Here is a 22,779-nt window from a genome sequence, read left to right on the forward strand (position 1 = left end):
AGAACAGCTGGAGCCTGTTCCCAGTGTGCACATGCGCAGAGCTGCCAGGAGAAGGGAACAGCTAAGGAACAAGGGTCAACTCAGGAGTAAAGTCACAGGTGGGTGAATCCTCCCGTAAGGAATAAAAGAGGAACGAAAGGGGAGTCGGGTTTGCAGGAGACAATTAGTTCATTTAATTAGTGTGAGAGATCTGTTCCTGACTCCTTGCCAAGTATTTTCTGTTACAGCATGGCATTTGGAAGCTATCGGCCTGGCAACTCTCCAAGCCTGATAAGGTCTGTGGTTGTAATTCACCCTTGAAAGACTGTTTGCCGGGATTTTGCTGGATGTGAATGAGAGGAAATCACATCAGCCTAATAAAAAGAGGTTTTGGCAGGACGAGGAGTCTGCTTTGTGATTTTGGGCAGCCTAGGTCAGAACAAAAGCAACATGAAATCCGGGAGATTTTTTCCAATGCCTTGAGGAGGTGGAGGCTGATTAACCCTGTCCTGTGCTGGCCCTTTGTTGAAATTGATTTTCGAGACAAGACTGATCAACTGGGTGCCCCTGTAATCCAATCAAAAGGACACATCGAGGTGAAGATACGTAATGAGATACATAATTTGAGAGGCATGGGGAGAAAAAGAATGTTCTTGGAGATCAGCTCTCCAGGAGAATTGATTGCTAAAGAATTCCAAGCAATTTAAGAACGTCCCTTCCAAAGGCAAGTTATTGGTTTTCTCTCTTCTGCTGTAAATTCTCCATTTGATAATTTCACAGATTATTGACAAGAGTTTGATGGCAAATGCCCAGTTTTAACTGGGCGTGCTTTCTGATTTCAATCAAAAATGGATAATACAGGGAGTCCTTGATTTACAACTGTCCATTTAGTGCACGTTGGAAGTTACAATGGCAATGAAGAAAGTGACTTAGGACCATTTTTCAATTCAGGAACACCTAACAAGGGGCTTTACTCTATGTTTTTAGACTTCTTATTCCTGTCGGTGGAAGAAAATCACCTATATGGGTAGGCCTCGACTTACGACAGTTTATTTAGTAACTGTTCAAAGTTACAACGGCACTGAAAGAAGGCACTTATGACCATTTTCACACTTATGACCATTGCAACACCCCCATGGCTACATGATCACAATTCTTGCCAGCTGGTTCATATTTATGACTCATAAATGGCTCATATGGCTCATATTTATGACAGTTGCGCTGTCCTGGAGTCATGTGATATCTATCTATCTATCTATCTATCTATCTATCTATCTATCTATCTATACACTGAATGTCATATAAAATCACCTACAAATTGAACACACACACACACACACACACACGAATGAATATACCCGTCATTGCCTTGGCCACCATATATACCATGTTTCCCCGAAAATAAGACCCTGTCTTATATATTTTTTGCCATCAAAAAAGGCACTAGATCTTATTTTCAAGGGATGTCAACCACTGACTAACCTCACTTGCGTGCATCACCCCTGGCCTCCCTTTCATTGTCAGAGGCCTTCAGGAACTTCTTCTTCTGCAGCCTGCAAGGCTTTCCTGAAGGCCTCTGCAGCCAACAACAGAGCTCTGGATCGATCCAGAGCTTTGTTATCAGCTACAGAGTCCTTCAGGAAAGCCTTGCCAGCCTTGCCGGCTGCAGAAGAAATGGGCCAGTAAGGCAGGTGTCGGGGTGTGCGAGGCCTGGCTACAACTGTCCAAAGGTAAGTAGTAGGGTAGCTCCACCCTTCCCATCCCCACCCTAGCTTAACTTTTACCTGTCCACTCTGGAGTGGGCAGGATCTTACTTGGGGCTTATTTTGGGGATAGGTCTTATATTGGGCGTGTGTGTAAAAATCAAGCTAGGACTTACTTTCAGGATAGGTCATATCATATTTTCAGGGAAACAGGATATATACACATACATACGTGTGTGTGCGTGCGTGCGTGTGTGTGTGGTGGCCAAGGCAATGGTGGGTATATTCCAATATACAGATAATTCTTTACTTTATGGCCACAATTGAGCTCAATCTTTATGCCGCCAAGTGAGAAATTTGATAACCGAATTTTTGCCTCGTTTTACGACTTTCCTTGCCACCTTTGTGAAGCGAATTACTGCAGTTTGTTAAGTTAGCGACATGATCGTTAAGTGAATCTGGCTCCGCCATTTGACTTTGCGGGTCAGAAGTTTGCAAAAGGGGATCCCATGACCCAGGGGGATGCAGCAACCACCGTAAGTAGGAACCACAGTTGCCAAGCACCCAGATTTCAATCAGGTGACCACAGGCAGGCTACAAAGGTCGTAAGTGTGGAAAATGACCCAGACACTTTTCTCAGTGCTATTGTAACTTTGAATGGTCATTAAACAGATTGTTGTAATTCAAGGCCTACCCAGGGGTGGGATTCTACCAGTTCGGACCAGTTGGGGCAAACTGGTAGTTCCAGTGAGCATTTGGCCCCACCCACTCACCCCTGCTCTTTCCTGTGCTTTATTTCCTGGTTTTTTAGCACAGCTGATTCACGGCAAAACCACCTCAGCTGTTTTATTCACTGGGGCTGCAGTGGAGGGTAAGTAACTGAGTTGAAAATGGGCTTTTGACAATGCTGAATGTGCACACAAAGCACACACTCACCAAACTGGTTTTACACCAGTTGAATTGCACCACTGGGCTTACCTGAATGGGACCAAAATATTGTGACAGTCACTAAATGCAGTTGTAAGTCAGCAGTGTGAGCCAGCAGTGTGCAGCAGCACCCAAAAAAGCCAACGCAATCCTAAGTTGCATTAACAGAGGGATACAATCAAGATTAAGTGAGGTACTAATATCAGTCAATAAAGCCTTAGTAAGACCACACTTAGAGTACTAGAGTTTTGGTTACCACCCTATAAAAAAGATGTTGAGGCTCTAGAAAGTGGGCAGAGAAGAGCAACCAGGATGATGAGGGGACTGGAGGCTAAAACATTAAATGAACGGTTGCAGGAACTGGGCCTGGCTAGTCTAGGGAAGAGAAGGACCAGGGGAGACATGGTAGCAGTCTTCCAATATTTGAGGGGCTGCCCCAGAGAGGAGGAGGGGGGTCAAGCTATTTTCCAAGGCACCCGAAGGTCAGACAAGGAATAATGGATGGAAATTGAACAAGGAAACTGAACAATTCAACCTGGAAATAAGGAGAAACTTTCTGACAGTGAGAACAATCAACCCACGGAACAGAAGTTGCCCTCAGAAGTGGTGGAAGCTCCAACACTAGTGGCTTTCAAGAAGAGATTGGACTCCCATCTGTCAGAGATGGTATAGGGTCTCCTGCTTGGGCAAGGGGTTGGACTAAATGACCTACAAGGTTCTTTCCAACTCTGATTATCTGTTATCTGAATCGCACCACTGGGCCTACTTGAACTGAGACTACAGTATTGTGACCGTCACTAAATGAACTGTTGTAAGTCAAGGACTGCCTGTGTTCAAGAGCTGATAGAACTGTGAAAGTCAAAATATATGGAGTAATGAAATGCGCAGAACAAAACACACACACTTTTTCCTTTTCAAAAATGTATTTATGGAAGGCTTCCAAAGAATGAATGTTAATTGTTGTTAGGCACAATAACAGAGTTGGAAGAGACTTTCAGACTGGAATTTGTTTAAATAAATAACCTAACCAACACTAAGCAGGGTTTCATACTTCCTGCCAACTCAGTGGCAAAATTGAGATGGATATTCTTTTCAAAACAGCCAACTGATTTAAAAAAAACAAATTAAAGAAATCATCATTATCTGTTCATTATTCCCATTCAAGGCAAAAAATATCTATTTGTAGACTCCCTTCGGTGGAAATAAACGAGACCAACAATTTATGAGGCTTAAATTGTTTTGGGGACTTGTAGGATAGTCCACACTTTGAATATGCATATATTCGATAATGAAATTTAATAATTCAGGGTTCCTCCAACATTCTTCCACTGGAGATCACCCAAATTAGATTTTTCAAGGAACCTGAAGCACTGATTAGGAATTATGTAAATTCCATGTCTAAGTATAAATTCAATTTCCATAAATTGATTGGGAGGCTGGTGTTAGATTCTCTGTCCCACCCACTGTTATTCCACGGGTTTTCTGAAAGAACAAAGATGCTCTCAAAAGCAAAATAAAAGAGGACTTCTGGACTACCCATTGTCAACTTGTAAAGCATCCCTATGCCTGTTTTCGAGCTGCCATAAGCAGGTGGGGGGAAAAACCTGAAGGAGCAGTACGGCAATTAAAACCAGAAGTACATTCCATGCTTATCTTACAAGGATTGTAGCCTAGGCTACCAGACCAGGAAAATCCTTCATTAGAGAGTATGATTGATGACACGCAGCCATGAAGAGTTGGCTTCATGGGGGTCAATGCTGACATGTTGCTCCTAATAAATATTTTGGATTCTTTTAAAGCTTGGCTTGAGGCTCATGATTTAATTCGGGCAATTGCTGGAACACTGACAATTGTGAGCAAATAGGAAGCAAAGTGGGAGCCAGGGAGGAATGAAATGAGCAGGAGCTCCTAATCTTCCTTGGCTTCTAAATCATAAATCAAGGCTCATTTCCGCAAACAATGACTTCTAGAAACTTCAGCTTAGCCTTAGATAAAGGAGAATATTTGCATCTCAGGATTGAAATGGGGGGACGCTTGGATGCTTTCTGAGTTTTATTGTTTTGCTGTAAATGTTTCATTGTCCACATCATCAGAATTAGAAGGGTGTGATGTTTCAGGAGTGGAGGAAGAGGAGGAGGAAAAGAGACAGAAAGAGAGAGAGAGAGAAAGAGAGAAAGAAAGACAGAAAGATTGAGAGAGAGGGTGAGGAGTGAGAGAGGAACAGAGGGAGAGAGGGATCAGAAAAAGTTGTTTCTGTCTCAATGGAAAATGTTTGTTAGGACTCAAAGTAATACAGCTGAGAATCACAAATATAGGTCCTTGGCTTTAGTTCTTTCCTCAAAAGTCAGAAACCTTGAAGTGCTCAGTATCAGAGAAGACAGGGTGGAATTCAAAATCTCATTCCTGTTTCCATCAAACGTCTTCCCTCCAGGAGCTCAACTACACAACAACTTGACCTGCCTTGGAAGACTTGCTTACATTTTGCCAAGGACCTGAATTTGCAACGGTGCCCCCATGAATGTAATTTTTTCCTTTATGTACACCGAGAGCATATATACCGAAGACAAATTCCTTGTGTGTCCAATTACACTTGGCCAATAAAAGAATTCTATTCTATTCTATTCTATTCTATTCTATTCTATTCTATTCTATTCTATTCTATTCTATTCTATTCTATTCTATTCTACTCTACTCTACTCTACTCTACTCTATTCCATTCCATTCCATCTCATAATCCGCCTATTGATGAGCATATTGAAGCCAACCCAAGGGAGAAGGAGGAGGAAGAGGAGGAGGAGGAGGTCTGAGGTCCTTGGTGCTCTCTGAGCTTGGTGGTTTTCTTGCAGACATTTCATTACCCAAACTAGGGAACATCATCAGTGTTAGGGTTAGGATTGTGGTGTTGCCTAGTTTGAAAATGAAATATCTCCAATAATACCACCAGGCTCAGAGTTCACCCAGAACCCTTCAATTCCATTTAACTTAAGCCAAATTTACGCCAGAAGATTCAGTTACCACCTACAGCCCGCCACAGAAAAATACTGCATTAAAAAGATAATAAAAATGTTTTCTTCTTCTTAATTTTTTTAAAAATCCTTTAAAAGACTCTTCAACCAAGTTCATTAGATCAGCCTCCTAGAATATATAAATGGAGTGGGAGCTACCAATGGCCTGCAGATATTGAAAAGATACTCCCAATTTAAATGAATTACTACAGTGCCTCTGCTAAAGAGAGGAACTGGCTAAATGGATCTAACGAGGTCCTTTTGTTTTGTATTCATCAGTCTCAGCTCCAGTAGATGACCTTAGCCTTCGGGGACACTGGAGACAATTTAGAGCACCCTTTAAAAAGAAAAGAACCCAGTCCTGCCACTTTTCAATTTAACGAAGCCAAATTGCCTTTCTAGCTGCTGATTCAAGAATTGCCAGATGTCACCTTAACTGCTCTTACAACCGTGATATAGGAGAAGGCAGCCAACTGACAAAAGTTAATGCACTTCTTGAAAATGTCAACTAGACTCCATCCCATATCCCATCTCATTTTTGGTGAAGAGGCTGGAGTTAATTAAATATCAGGGAAGTTTCTTTTTCTTCTTCTTTTGCCCTTAACACTTTTAAGATTTTTGACTATTCAGACTATTTAAGACTATTCTTCGCCAACTCAGAAAGCTCAAACTGCCCAAGGAGCTGCTGATCCAGTTCCTACAGAGGAATTATTGAGTCTGTCATCTGCATCTCTATGATTGTCTGGTTTGGCTCTGCAACCCAACAGGACACAGACTCCAGAGAGTAATTGGGACTTCAGAAAAAACAATTACTACCAACCTGCCTTCAATCGAGGACCTGTATATACTGCATGAGTCCAAAAAAGGACTGTGAAAATATTTACAGACCCCTCACATCCTGGACATAAACTGTTTCAACTCCTACCCTCAAAACTACGCTACAGAGCACTGCACACCAGAACAACTAGACACAAGGACAATTTTTCTCTGAACGCCATCACTCTGCTAAACATGCCATTCCCTCCACAGTTCAACTATTTACTAAGTCTGCATTACTATTGCTATTAATCTTCTCATCACTCCTCATCACCCATCCCCTCCCACTTGTGACTATATGACTGTAACTTTGTCGCTTGTATCCTTACAATTTATATTGACTGTTTCCTAGTATGATCTGATTGCTTATTTGTACATTATGACTATAATTAAGTGTTTGTACCTGATGATTCTTGATGACTGTATCTTTTCTTTTATGTACACTGAGAGCATTTGCACCAAAGACAAATTCCTTGTGTGTCCAATCACACTTGGCCAATAAAGAATTCTATTCTATTCTATTCTATTCTATCTGTTCTATTCTATTCTATTCTATTCTATTCTATTCTATTCTGTTCTGTTCTGTTCTGTTCTGTTCTGTTCTGTTCTGTTCTGTTCTATTCTATTCTATTCTATTCTATTCTATTCTATTCTATTCTATTCTATTCCATTCCATTCCATTCCATTCCTATTCCTATTCCAATTCCTATTCCTATTCCTATTCCTATTTTATTCTATTTTCTATTCAAAGAGCATTACATCAGAGAGGAAAACCATCTGCCTCTTCCCCTCCAGCCCCATTAAAAATATATCCCCTGATTTCCATGGAGCAAGTCTAGAGAAGAAGGCAAGGGGCATGACAGGGAATATCGACTGACAAGATGGCAGATTACCTGGGTAGTATCTAGCGAGGCCGGTCGCGCTGCCGAAAACTTGCCACAGCAAACTTTGATCTTCCTCCCTGTTCTTTTTAAAGACTTCGTCTAATGCACCTGTCCAGTTCAGTTCGTTCAGCACGATGGTAGCTGCAAAAGGACGGGAGGAAATAAAACACACATGTATAAAGTTGTGATTGTACTGTGCCGTGCACCAAAAGAGATTCCCCAAAAGTAATGGATGGAAGCTTATCAAAAGGAGAGATCTAACTTAGGACTGAGGAGAAATGTCCTGACAGGCATCGTCTTCTTTTAATGATCCCATAATACAGAGGTGGAGTCTGGGCAACTGAATGGAGCCAGCAGAGTTTTTACTGGCCGGATGCCCTTCCTGTCACCAATGTGGAGTTTTGTTCAGCAGATATATTCTCATCGTGCCCAGAGAGAGAAATATCTGCCTCTACCTAGGGTCGAACTCACAGAATCCTGATTGTGAGGTGAGAGCTCCACCTGTAGGCTACCACACCACTCTGAGAAATTTCCTGGCAGTGAGAACAATTAATATGAATCGGTGGAACGACTTTCCTTCAGAAATTGTGCAAGCTCCATCACTAGAAGCTTCAAGAAGAGACATTTGCCTGCTTCAACAAAGGGATGAACTATAAGACCTCCAAGGTTCCTTCCAACCCTATCATTCTATTTCTAAATGAATACTAGGTCCTCTTCACTTAAAAAAAAATGCTTTAGAAAAGACAGATATGTTTCCAAAGGAAGAGAACATTTAAAGTGTTGAACAGTGGGGTCCTTGATCTTCTTTGAGCTTGCTTGTTTTCTTGCAAATGTTTTGTTACCCAATTACATAACAGCATCACAGATGCACTGATGAAGTTACCTAGTTCGGTAACGAAACATCTGCAAGGAAAACCAACCAAGCCCAGAGAGCAGCAAGGATCCCACAGTTGTATTTAGCTATCAAATTCTTCTTCAAAGCGTGCCCAGTTTTAGCCTGGTTTAAAAATTTAATATCCATAACAGGGAGAGCAGTCAACAAAGGCATTTCTAGGCACTTCTGTTGATCTATTGTTATTTTTTCAGCACCATTGTAACTTCAAATGGTCACTAAATGTTGTAAGCCGAAGACTATCTGCACAACTGTGGATTTTTTGGATCATAGTGTGATATATAAAATTATACCTGTGAAAATATAAAGCAATGGTAACACCATCTTTAACCTCTGTGTTAACCTATTATAATTTATTGGAATGTTATGTGACAATTCTCTATTGTTTTGTATGAAGGTTACATATTTGGCAGGTTACACTGACCAGTGTCATGTTAATGATGGAAATTACTGGAAATGGGAACGGGTAAACAGGACAAGGAAACAGATGTTATGCTATAGTAACAGGGGTGTTGCATAGGGAGATACGTAGCTTGGATAGATTGTGAACCCAGGAAAGGGGCAGAGACTGTATACTTGAACCTGTATATAAACCCCAGCCCTCCTGGGGGAAATGTTTTCTGCCCAAGGGCAGAATTCCCTTTTGCAAAAGCTCTTATATATTGTTTACGTGTCTCCAGTTTTCAGTTGTCTGAATACCTGAATGGTTGATTTTTTTTGTCACAATAGCCTATTCACAAATATATAAAAATAATACCATGTTTTGCATCGCCCACGGGAGTTAACAGAGGCCCCACTTTCTGGAGGGAGGCTAAATTAATAACAGAGGATCCAGAGGGAGTAAGAATGAGACAGAAGAGAAGAATATAGCATTAAATGTAATATTAGGCTTGTAAAGCCAGCTGGGGATCCAAATTCCAAGAGCGTGCTCATTACTGTAAGTTAACCGTGTTTTCATGTTTATGGATGTGATCATTTGCAGAGAGAGAGATCAGCTGTGTGAACATTAATATTCATAGGCCAGGCCAGCTTCAGAATTAACTTGAAATACCAAAAAAAAAAAAGTAAAATAAAATAAAAATTTATATTCATCAGCATGACTGGGGAAGTGCTAAAGGGCTAAAGATAGAAGGAGTCTAAATGGACTAAGTCTGGAGTTATTTATGCAAAACAAAAAAACAAATAAAAAGAGAATAATAATATTAGTTTCTGGCATTTTCTTTTTCAGACCAAACAGATTGAGGGTTTTTTTTTAAATCATTTTTGAAAAGGGGGGAGGTGAGGTGGTTTCTCGAGGCTCCTACATTAATAATTGATGGGACAAACAATTAATGCTTCATTACAATATTGATAAATAGCTGCAGCTTTCCTTCTCTTTTAAATGCCTCCTTTATGGGCTGAAATAACTCACTCACGTTAGGCAACAGCTGGCATTCAGTTAATTGGAACAGACCTAGGTTTAACTCATCAGATGGAGTTTTATCAATCTCTTTTTCTTTTTTTTCTTTTTCTTTTTCTTTTTCTTCCTCTTCCTCTTCTTCTTCTGCATCAATATTTTATTGATTTATCTAGATATCAATTATTTCTCTATCATCTCTCTCTCTCTCTCTCCATCTATCTTCCAATATTTTAAATCTCCTCCTCCTCCTCCTCCTTCTCCTTCTTCCTTCTTCCTTCTTCCCCTTTGCCTTCTCCTTCTCCTTCCTGATGGCATTTCGAAGTTTGAAGGTAAACACACTGCAGAGCCATCCTAAGTCTACGTTGATTAACAAAGGATTAAAGTCAGCCCTGGAAAAGTAAATTTGTGTGTGCTTTTTCTCTTTCCTTAACTTCAATTCGCAAACCGCCGCCTTCAAAATATACCATCATTTATTCATAAAAAGGTTCCCATAGATGTCATCTAAATAGGAGCCAAGCAGCTCAGCTGAACACTAATAAGAAGCAATCTAAGACAAGGATGTTTCCCTAAGCAATACAGCTAGACCTTGACTTACGACCAACGAACCTAAGACAAGGATGATTCCCTAAGCCATACAGGAAGTCCTCAACATGACCACAATTGAGCCCAACACTTATGTTGCTAAGACGTGTGTTAAGTGAGTTCATCCCTGTTTTATGACTTTTCTTGCCATGTTTGTTAAGTGAATCACTGTGGTCTGACCCAAACCTGGTTCCTTAGTGTCAGAAGGTCGCAAAAGCGGATCACGTAACCGGGGGACCCTGCAACCGTCATAAATATGAGTCAGTTGTCAAGCATCTGAATGTAAATCACATGACCACAGGGATGCTGCAATGGTCATAAGTGTGAAAAATGGTCATAGGTCCCTTTTTCCAGTGCCATTGTAACTTTCAACAATCACTAAGTGCAATGTTGTAAGTTGAGGGCTACCTGTATTATGGAGGAAGTAGAAGGGGAGATTTTTCACACTCATCCCTTTCACTTCCAAGAGTCTAACCTGTAGAAATGAGCAAGCTGGGATGGAAGGTGGAGTTAAACATGTCATTTGTTTGGAATCGTTGCATTGCCACAATAGACCTTTACCTTTAACTGTTAGTCCACCTGCTTCTTATACTGTATATTGGTAGAAATAATAAATTCTTCAGTGCTTTGAACTCAGCAAGTCTTCCTCACTCTTAGCACCTGGCACTATGCATCCAATTCAATCTAGCAGATTGGGCATACTACATATCCCATCAGCCACTCTTGATAAGGTGAAGTCAGCTCCGTTGAAAAACGGGTCATTAAAAATGTAATTGTTTTGAGAAGCTTGGTTCTTTCTTAATGGCTAAAAATGTGCATGAACACTTCCAAAAAAAAAAGCAATAGCTTCTCAGAAAAATCCCAACTGTAGTTTTCAAGAAAGCAGAATTGGGGAATGAATAGCCATAAAATGCATGTGTTTCACTTAAACAAAGTGGCAATGGATATTATTGCAATATATAGTGCTAACCTTTTGGGCTCCTGTGCCAAAAATTGCGTGTGTGCTTGCGCGCCCTCACTCATATGCCAGCACCCGGAAGGCAATGCGTGCCCCCCCCGTGCATACGTGTGCAATCCCCCCCTCCGCTGCCACCTTACCAGCAGCACCTCACAACTGATTTTCCGCTGGTTTGAGGCCTTTTTTGGCCTCCCAGAGGCTTGAAAAACACCTCTGCAGGCTTTGCAGGATGAATAATAGGCCTGTTTCGTCACTTCCTGTAATACTGTAATTCACTGTCACCCCTGATCCTGCTTTTTCCCCCACCCCTCTGGGTGTATCATCCAACGAAAAACATCCATAGCCAAGAATCATCAATCATGCTCTCCAATTCGATTTTTTTGCAGCAGAAGCTTCAGTCATCTAATCAGTCTTTGAAGAAAATATGAATGGAATGTACTTGTGATGAACCATAGTCTCTCAAAATAACCCAAAACCCAAAACATATATTAAAGTCCGGTAAAGCCTTCAACTTAACTTCACTGTTTCATTAGGCACAGTTTAAAGTCACAAAAGTAAATAAGGAGGCAAACAGAAAACCAAACCAAACCGCATTGATGAAAGTTCTGAAGCAAGCCGAGATAACTAATTATAAACTCCAGGAAAATAACCGAGAAAAGTCCATGGGAAGAACGCCAGGAAAGATAAACCTCTTTCAAGGTGAACACTAAATTGACTTCAGCAATTCCAACTGCGCAGTTGCAAACTTATATACATAGCTCCCACCTGCAAGCCACGAGGAGGATCATGGTAATCTCCTCTTGAGTAGACCTCGCTTTTCCCTGATCCTCTCCTCCCTGCGTGACCTAGGATGGATAGAGGATGGGCCTCTGACCTCCTCTGACTGCTCAGCTGGCCTCTGCCCTTCCCCAGCCTCCTCCACCACCTCTGGAGCCACACTCCCACTCCCTGTTGGTTGTTCCTCCTCTTCCTCAGAGTCAGACTCCACCAGGGGCATGACAGTACTTTCGATTCCACACTGCCACCTGCTCTTTGAATCTCCCCCCCCCTTCTTTCTGTTGTCAACTATAAAATGTGTATACAAAATGTTTCATGACTTGACACCAACTCTGGCCTATATCATTTACAGTACCCTATGATCCTGTCCCCCCCCTCCACAGGTGGTGTCATAAATCAGATTCTCCAATTGAGCACCTTCGCGGGCTGGGTGTCATCAATCACGTTCTCCAATTAAATCTATTTCCAGGCAAAAGCTCTGGTAGTTTGGTTACAATCTTTTAAAGATAAAGAGTTAGAATGTACTTTCACTTTCAAACTGCTGCACTGCTTTCCAGATTTCCTCCCCCCCCCTTTTTTTTATGGCAACCGCTAAAACAGGCATAGGGATGTTTGATGAGTTGACAGAAAATCATAAAACGAGGCAAAACTCACTTAACAAGTATCTCACTTAGCAACATAAACCTTGGGCTCCATTACAGTCATAAATTGAGGATTACCTGTATTTCAGATTTGGGCACAAAATGACACTCACGAATATAAATAATGCAAACTGAGTTTTCTTACTTAATAAAGCGAATATCTGAATTTATTTAGCAAATATAAGATACAGCAAGCTGCTTGGTATCTCCCCCCCGCCCAAAAAAAAAAAAAATCCATGATGCCAATGATAATAAGCTTACTCAACAGCTGGTATTTACACATCAAACAATTTTCCAAAAACATGTAATAAATTCTTTACATTGTATAATACTTCCAGCTTTTGTTTGTTTCTGTTGTTACTGCTAAGCTCTTGAATTCTCTTGTGATGACATGCAGATCATTAGCAAATGTTGGGAGCACATCCTGTTATAATGTTACCAACTCTTTCCAAATTCAGTTCCTAGATTCAATTTGTTATGCAAGAGGGAAATATTTCTGTCAAAAGATTTGCAACAATTTGTCATGCCAGACAACAATAGTCATAAAATGCATTTGTTTAACCCAAATAAAATGACAATAGATATTATTGCAATATATGGTGTTACTATCTAACAGCTGAAGAAAAATGTATGAACATCAGGGATGAAAGATTCACACCAATTAAGAGAAGAGTTACCTGTAGTTTAAGATTCTAATTTCATGTCTTTCCAAACAATGGATTATAATACGGTAGTTTCTCCCTGAATAATCCAGGAATATTTTCAGAAATCACTTCAAAACTGATTAATTCCAAATTTCAGGAACAGAATACATCAATATGCTGACAATTTAAAATTGCAGCTCCTTGTGTTAAAATCTGATTAACCCAGCTAAGATTATTAAACCAATATGAATCATCTAAAAAGCATGACAAAAGTCAATTGTGTTTCCATTCCTTTGAATGTATTATTATATGTGCTGCATAAAAAATGTTAATAACTACCTATTTTGAATATCTGCTGAGAGATTTAGAAACCACCAACCCTTCACAGGACAGGACAGGAGAAAGGAAAGGAAAGGAAAAGGAAAAGGAAAGGAAAAAGGAAAGGAAAAAGGAAAGGAAAAAGGAAAGGAAAAGGAGAAGGAAAGGAAAAGGAAAGAAAGGAAGGAAAGGAAAGGAAAGGAAAGGAAAGGAAGAAGGGAAGGGAAGGGAAGGGAAGGAAAAGGAAAGGAAAAAGGAAGAAAAGGAAAGGAAAAGAAAGGAAAGGAAAGGAAAAAGAAAAAAAGGAAAAGGAAAGGAAGTAAATAGATGGGGAAGGGAAGGGAAGGAAATGGAAGGGAAGGGAAGGAAAAAGGAAAGGAAAAAGGAAAGGAAAAGGAAAAGGGGAAAGGAAAAAGGAAAAGGAAAAGGAAAGAAAAAAGAAAGAAAATGAAAGGAAAAGAAAAGAAAAAGGAAAAAGGAAAAGGAAAGGAAAGGGAAATTTTATTCTTGTTATCCTATGCAATAGTCTAAATATTGTTCTATTTTTAATCATTGATCATGATCACGCCATTACGTCCTGTCATAAATTCTTATCCAGTGCTATTTTGGAGGTCAAAAAGAGGGAATGACGAAAACCATTAACCAGGCACAGGGACCACATATCTATAAAGGCCATTTCTATCTACTTTCTGCAATTTTGCATAGTAAATCTAAAGCATTTCAAAAGGAATATGTACAGTGTAGACTGTCCTATGAATCATGCATAAAAAGCCTGCATGAATGGTTAATTGGGACTTTAAAGAGAATTGGATAAATTCATTCAGAATTAATTTTTCATTTCTACTTCTTTGGGCCAAGGTAATCTTCCTTTTTTAAACAGCTGCTCTTGGTGCATTTTAATTACTCTTTAAATAAAAAGGACAATGGCACAGTCTCCTCATCCAATTCAGGAACAGCTCACAAGGGGTATCACTCTATTATTTAGACTTCTTATCCCTGTCTGTGGAAGAAAATCACCTCCACAGGTAGTCTTCAACTTACGACAGTTCATTTAATGATTGCAATTACAATGGCAGTGAACAGAGTGACTTATGACCATTTTTCACACTTACGACCATTGCCGCATGGCCTGCAATCAAAATTCAGACACTTGACAATCATCTCACATTTATTATGGTCATAGTTGTCAGAGTGTTTGCAGCATGGCTACCATACCATACTGTAAAGTCATGGAATCAATTATTAACCAATCCATCATCCTCCACTTAGAGACAAACAACCTACTCTCCAATAAACAATTTGGTTTCAGAAAAAAACTATCCTGTAATCTGCAACTCTTACACTGCAAAAACATATGGACGACACAACTCGACCAGGGCAAAGCAATAGACGCAATCTACATAGACTTCTGTAAAGCCTTTGATTCAGTGGTACACGACAAACTACTCCTAAAAATAAAATCCTATGGTATCTCTGGACAACTGAATAACTGGATAGAAGCATTCCTGGCAAACAGACAACAATTGGTCAAAATTGGGAGCGTCCTATCAAATTCTGTACCTGTCAATAGTGGTGTCCCCCAAGGCAGTGTTCTAGGACCAACTCTCTTCATACTCTACATAAATGACCTCTGTGATCATATTAAGAGCAATTGCGTTCTTTTCGCTGATGATGTAAAGCTGTTCAATACCACAGACAATACTGCTACCCTACAAAAAGATCTTGACTATGTATCAGAATGGTCAAACAAATGGCAACTTCAAATCTCAACAAATAAATGCTCTGTCTTACATATTGGCAAAAAAATCAGAAAATAAAATACAAGCTGAATAGTCAAGATCTTGTTGATGACCCAAGCTCTGTAAAGGACCTTGGAATACTCATCTCTAATGATCTAAGTGCTAGAGCCCACTGCAACTACATGGCCAAAAAGGCATTAAGAGTTGTTAACCTAATCCTACGTAGCTTTTTCTCTGGTAATATCACACTACTAACCAGAGCATACAAAACATTTGCTAGACCAATACTCGAATACAGTTCATCAGTCTGGAACCCACATTACGTATCTGATATTAGCACAATTGAGAAAGTCCAGAAATATTTCACAAGAAGAGTTCTCCACTCCTCTACTGTTGTAGAATACCTTATGCCACCAGACTTGAAATTCTAGACCTAGAAAACCTAGAACTACGCCGTCTTCGGTCTGATTTAAGCATGGTATATAAAATCATACATTGCAATGTCCTAACTGTCAATGAATACTTCAGCTTCAACCATAACAACACAAGAGCACACAATAGATACAAACTCAAAGTTAACCGCACCAAACTTGATTGCAGGAAATACGACTTCAGCAATAGAGTGGTCAATGTCTGGAATACTCTACCCGACTCTGTAGTTTCTTCCCCAAACCCCAAAAACTTTAACCTTAGACTGTCTACTATTGACCTCACCCCTTTCCTAAGAGGTCTGTAGGGGCGTGCATAAGCGCACCAACGTGCCTACCGTCCCTGTCCTATTGTTTCTCTTATTCTTTTATTTTTCTTATATGTACCCATTTCATGTATTCACAACTATGTATACACTTATACTTATTATCTTGTAAACAATTGGCAAATCAAATAAATAAAATAAATAAAATAAAAATAAATAAAATTATGAGACAATCCAGGAGCAAAACACAGAACACAGAGACTTAGACATTTAATAGTGGTTTATCTACAAGACATATACAGAAATATACCGTATTTATCGGCGTATAACACGCACAGGCGTATAACACGCATCTTCATTTTAAGAGGGAAATTTCAGGAAAGCGCCGTTTCACCCCCACTCCCACCCCCGCGCGCTTCAATCCACAGTGTCCCATTCTGCCTGCCTGCCTGCCTGCCTTAGTTTCTGGTTGTTTGGGAGCAGCTTCGGCTGAGAATAATAACTATTCGCCTCTTTTACTCAGCCGAAGCTGTTCCGATTCAACCATTAACGAAGGCAGGCAGGCAGGCAGAACGGAGCACTGCGGGCGGGCGGGCGGGCGGGGTGGGGGGTGGGGAGAAACGGGCGCTTCAGGAAGCCCCGCTTCTTTGAAGCAGTTTCTTCCTGTGCTGGTGGAGGAGCGAGAGAGCGACTGACAGAGCTGACCCAGAGAGAAGGACAGGCTTCGGTTGCTTCCTCCCTCCCCTTCTTTCATTTGTGTCCTTGATCCCCGATCCCAGCAGCATTCACGAAGGCTTCTTAACATTATATCGGCGTATAACACGCATACATCATTTGCCCCTATTTTCAGGGGGAAAAAAGTGCGTGTTATACGCCGATAAATACGGTAAGTGGTAGGCAAACACCTGACAAGCAATCAATCTTCTTAATTCTTCATGGAGAACTCTGCAAATGGATACAGGAGACAAGGAAAGAGAAAACAGGCCCTGTAATGGCTGCCTTATATAAACACCTCTTAAAAGGGTAAAAATTTCTGTGGACCCATACATAGTCTTAAAAAGGCAATACCAATGCTGATTCATCTTCATTGCATCTGTCTTACATTACATCAGCCCTACATTACATCAGCCCTACATTGCATCAGCCTTACATTGCATCAGCATTACAGCTGCTGGTCAGCTCTTCAATCTCAATACCTCAACAGTACTGTCCCTGGGTCATGTGATCCTCTTTTTATGACCTTCTGACAAGTAAAGTTAACGGGGAAGGAAGCCAGTTTCGCTTAACAACAGTGTTACTGATCTAACAACTGCAGTGATTCACTTAACAACTTGGATTGTAAAGAAGAGCAAAACTCACTTAACAATTGTTTTGCTTAGCAACAGAAATTTTGAGCTCGATTGTGGTCGTAAATCAAGGACTACCTGTATAGCAGATGTTGACAAATTTGGGGACTGGATCCTTATATTCCTTCATTAATCCACCATCTCAGTATTTATCAAATACATTTAAAATATTTGCATATTTTTTCATTTTTCATCTGTAACAGCTGTCCTCTAAAATAGGATATTATTATTATTGCATATTTTAGAAAGGAGCAGAGGCTGGGAGAATAAAAACTGTGTCCAGAGAGGTACTGACCTCTTTCTAGCCCAGAGGTTAACAGACCCTTAAGCCAAGCAGCAATGGTCAAATTGTGAAAGTCAGCCAAGTATTAAAATTGTCCAGGTTGGGAAACACGGCAATAGAAAACATTTGTACTTGTTTTAACACTTGGCTGACTTTCATAGTTTAATCGTTGCCAGATGGCTCCAGAGAATATTGATCGGTGAACAAGGCAGACAGTAGTTAAGAGGAGGCCAGCTGTGATCACGTGAAGCTACCATCTTGACTTTATTTTTTTTTTGAAGCCTTCCCCTACAGACACCCCTGACTCTAATTTAGGCAACTTTAGCTAATAGATAGCATAAGAAGGATGCATTCGTGAATTAACCAGTGGAACAACTTGTCTTCAGAAGTTGTGAGTGCTCCATCACTGAAGCTTTTAAGAAGAGGCTCAACATGTCTTTGGAGATTCTCAGTCATCCAAATCATGGTTGTCCCAAATGTGCTTTGTTTTTTTCCCCCAAGAGGCAAGTGGACTTTCTTGGAAGACATTTCACTTCTGTGATAAAAAAAAAAAAATCAATCTTTCATACGACTGGAGACTCTTGAACAATAAATAAGAGCTTTATTACAGAGCTTTTGCAAAAGGGAATTCTGTGCTAATGGGTAGAGCCATAGTAGACATGTTTCCTAGGAAGGCTGGGGTGTTGTGGTTAGCCGGCAGCAGGTGCGGATGGTGGAGGAGAGCAAGGAATCAGATGAGGGGCCAGGACCATTAGGGAGTGGACTGCTGCCTTCAGAGATGTGGGGGCTGGCAGCAATGATGATGAGGTTCCCGAGGAGCCTGTGCCAAGTGCGCGTGTGCGCAGGATTGCTCATAGGAAAAAGCAGCTGCAACAGCATGGGCGACTCGGGAGTAAGGCTGCAAGGTAATGGCCCCTCCCTCAAGAGGATAAAAGCCAGGTTTGAAGAAGTCTCTTTGAAGCTCAGCCTTGTGGACATCATAGTTAGTATTTGCAAACTTTTGTAAACTAGTTCTTATCTCTGGGTTTTTGACAGCCTTGACAAACAACTTGGCAAGGCTCTTTCTTGTTGGAGCTAATTAGTTGGAAGCAGCCTTTTATCTGTGAAGAAACAGAATTCGTAGATTAAACTTTAAAAGGTGGGGGCTGCTGCCTTTATCTTCTGTATGATCTCTTGGAACCCGGTTGGGTCAGAACATGGGATTTATACACAGTTTCAAATATATACAGTCTCTGCCCCTTTCCAGATTCGCAATCTATCCAGCTAGGCATCACCCTGTGCAACACCCTACTATTGTAGCATACCATCTGTTTCCCTATCCTGTTTGCCCATTTCCATTCCCAGTAATCTCCATCATTAACATGACACTGGACAGAATGACCTGCCAAATATATGACCTTTATACAAAACAATACATAATATTCTTACATGATATTTCAGTAAATTGTCTTAGGTTAACACAGAGGCTGAAAATGGCATTACCATTGCTTTATATTTTCACAGGTATAATTTTACATATCACAACTTCTCATCCAAGAAGCTTCTTGGATGAGAAGTGAAATGTCTTCAAAGCAAAACCAGAAAGTCCACTTGCCTCTTGGAAAAAAAAGCACCTTTGGGACAAAAGACTGGATAGACGCTTGCCTGAAATGGTATAGGATCTCCTTCTTGAGTACGGGGTTAGACTAGAAGACCTCCAAGGTCCCTTCCAGCTCTATTGTGATTGATTGATTGATGTTAGGCACAAAAGACCAGGTCCACAGACGAAGGTTCAATTCAACCGATTTATTGCTACTCATGCCTACAAACAGGAATCTTCTCAACTAAGCATCTGCTAGGAGTTGGATTAGAGTCCATGGAATTCAAGGGAGATTGGACTTATTAGTTTGCTTGTGGCTACGTAGGGATTCTTGGCTGATCCCTCTTTGCACTCCACCCCCAGGTTCTCCCAGTCCTTCCCCAACAATTAGAAAATGTATCTACCTACTAATATTTTGGGTGAAACATTACTTTAAGCAGCATAAATCTTAGCTTACCTATCCTGCCTAACAGTTCCTCATAGTTATAACTCTTCAGTAACAGAATGCTACCACCAAATCAATCATTTCCAGGTAAAAACGTACCCCCCTATTTATTCTCAGAATTTTAAGCTACCCCCAAAATTATGATTCATACCCAAGTGTTAGTTTGTTGTTTATGAAGATTGTGATGTGGTTATGGGTCAAATTTATCTCCAATTTTCCATTGTGTAGTTAAGAGTAATTCCCTAAACACACAGCTGTTCTTCTATAGGGTGCAGGTTCCCTCTTACTCATGTGTTCTTGCTTATATGGCTTGTTATTAGGAATGGGCAATCCATGGTTAATGCTCCAACTCTTCCGGGTTCTAGCATCAAACGTTCAAACCCAACAGTGAAATTTTGAATTTAGACTTATTTTCTTTTATGCATATACATAAGGCACTTCACTCACAGCTTCTACTGCCTCGAGAGACAGGAATATTGAGATACTTATGATTTCTTTAGAACAAAACGTAGATGCCGCCCCCCCAGGAGTAAAACTGGGAAAGTAAAACAAGAATAAACATCCATCCTTCCACTGGAGGGTTCATTGGGATGAGAGTGAGACAAGTTGTGTCTGGAAATTAAACCCACTGCCGAGTGCACATTTTCAAAGAAAAAGCTTGGTGCATTTGAGAACCAAGTTAGTTTTCGGAATTTAGTTTAATTACTTTACACACGAGGGTGGATTAAAGCTGCATGATAGATACAAACCAACCGAGACTGATGAGCAGTCAATTCATCATAATGATACCACTGTTGGTCCTCGCCGGATCATTTTTATGAGCTGGGTTTTTGATCTATTATGTACATATGCAAAAGCATTCCTAATGTTTCTATGGAGAGCATCATAACAAGAATGACCTTTGAACCTGATTAATATTCTAGTAGTCAATCTGCTCTTAGACAATGAAGATGAATTATGGTGTCTGAGAAAGTAAGAGCTGGGTTTCCCAGATTCAGGACTCGTTCGTAGACTTCTTCTTCAAGTAATGGTGGATTACTTGAACAGAAGTGTTCTCTCTTCCACTGTTACAACTTTCTAATAATTTGAATGTCCACTGAAAACTCTTTGACTTGGCTTCAGAATACGTATGTGGCTTATGTAGATCAATTTTGAGAACTAACTGGTATAAATGAAATACAGTTGGGAACACTCTAATGTTGTAAAACACACCCAAAAAGTGTGGGAAGGAAGGAAGGAAGGAAGGAGGGAGGGAGGAAGGGACGGAGAGAGGGAGGGAGGGAGATGGAGGGAGAGAGAGAGGAAGATTGAATGAGGAAAGAAAGATGGAGGGAGAAAGAAGGAAGGAAGATGGAGGGAGGGAGGGAGGGAGGAAAATAGTGGGAGGGAGGGAGGGAGGAAGAAAAAAAGACCAAGTTCCAAAAGCATACAAAGAAACCGGAGCCTTGTAAAGAGCCGCTTACACAATGTGTGCCCAGACCAGCTATTTTATTCATGCAGTCTCCATCCAGGAGAGTAATCTCTGAAATAAATTGTCCCATTGCAAATTCTCCTGGGACTGACTTAAACACATCAGCCAGCCTGTCCATCTAATCCTTCCCTCTCGGGGAAACCAATTAATCTGTCTGAAGGGTGCCAATAACTGTCGGTTCGCTGGAGAGGCTTTGTGATGGAAACGGCCACAATCCACACAATCCTACAAAGCCTTCCCCTAAACATACTTGTGACTGGTCTCCCAGATTCTTGGGGCCTGCCACACAAACCAAGAGCTCTCTATCAGCCAGTCAATCGATTAAATTTGCCCCCTCCAAAAAAAAAAAAAAAAAAGTTTGGAATGTAAATTGTATCATCTTCCAGAGGACTTTCATTAAATCCACTCTGCAAAATTCATCACCGAATGGCTGCTTTGAAAAAAGAAGAAGCAGCGTTTGCATTCCCCACCATCGCTCCCCAAAGCATCTATGCCTGAAAAGCTCAAAATTGATATGTACAATAAGGTATAGTCAGGGATCAAAAGACCGCAGAGACTTCGGTGAATAATCAGAGGAAGCAGACCTAACGCCGGCTGAATGCTTGATGAGAGTGCCGAGACTCGGGCAAAGAAAAGATCAGCCAGGATTGTCAAGTGAATTATCCTCACTTCCCTCCTTTCCTTGTACGCTTGCGGTCCATGAATCGGTGCATCCCAGTTCTTCATGTCGTAATCTTGAGCCCGTCATTAATTAAATAACTGGCTCCAATACAAGCTTTGAGGAGAAGCTAAGACGAGAAGGTAAAGAAGGAGTGAAAAAGTTCAACTTGCCGCTTATAACAAGGAAATACACAATCTATAGAGGAGGGGCATCTGGGATATGTCTCTGTGTGTGAGAGAGACAGAGACAGAGAGACAGAGACAGAGACAGAGAAAGAGAGAGAGAGAGAAAGAGAGAGAGAAGAGAGAGAGAGAGAAAGAAAAGAGAGAAAAAAAGAGAAAAGAAAGAAAAATGAGAGAAGAGAGAGAGAGATAGAAAGAGAAAGAGAAAGAGAGAAAGAGAGAAAGAGAGAGAGACAAAGAGAGAGAAAGAGAAAGAGAGAGAAAGAGAGAGAAAGAAAAATGAGAGAAGAGAGAGAGAGATAGAAAGAGAAAGAGAAAGAAAGAGAGAGAGAGAGAAAGAGAGAGAGACAAAGAGAGAGAAAGAAAAAGAGAGAAAAAGAGAGAGAGAAAGAAAACGAGAGAAGAGAGAGAGAAAGAGAAAGAGAAAGAAAGAGAGAGAGAAAGAGAGAGAGACAAAGAGAGATAAAGAGAGAGAGAGAAAGAGAGAGAGAGAGAGAAACAGGGGGAGAGAGAGAGCTGTTGGGAAAAAAACAAGAGTGGCAGCCACAACTGCACAATCAAAATGCACACACACCATAGATGCCACTGTTTGCAGAGAAGGTGAGAAACAAATAGTTGCATATAAGCTTTAGAAAGAAGATAAAGAAGATAAAGAAGGATTGAAAAGCTTCACACAGAGTATGACAAAGAAATACACCATCTATATGGGGGCATCTGTGATTGTGTCTATGTGTGAGAGAAAGAGAGAGAGAGAGAGACAGAGAGACAAACAGAGAGAGACAGAGACAGAGACAGACAGAGAGAGAGAGACAGAGAGACAGACAGACACACACACACACACTCACAGAGAGAGA

At 40.7% G+C, this 22,779-nt stretch overlaps 1 protein-coding gene across 6 annotated transcripts in view; it reads right to left on the reverse strand.

Moving 5' to 3' along the window:
* CACNA2D1 (calcium voltage-gated channel auxiliary subunit alpha2delta 1) overlaps positions 1–22,779 on the reverse strand; it is a 318,569-nt gene that overhangs the window by 87,642 nt on the left and 208,148 nt on the right. For all 6 annotated transcript variants that reach the window (XM_087967845.1, XM_087967844.1, XM_087967842.1 and 3 more), the window contains exon 7: positions 7,324–7,455. In XM_087967845.1, the coding sequence (XP_087823971.1) occupies positions 7,324–7,455 (132 nt within the window). The remainder of the gene's footprint in view (positions 1–7,323; positions 7,456–22,779) is intronic.

This window comes from Notechis scutatus, chromosome 6 (assembly GCF_049901735.1).
Source record: "Notechis scutatus isolate UNSWTSFEM ecotype Mainland chromosome 6, rNotScu1.2, whole genome shotgun sequence".
Taxonomy (NCBI): domain Eukaryota; kingdom Metazoa; phylum Chordata; class Lepidosauria; order Squamata; family Elapidae; genus Notechis; species Notechis scutatus.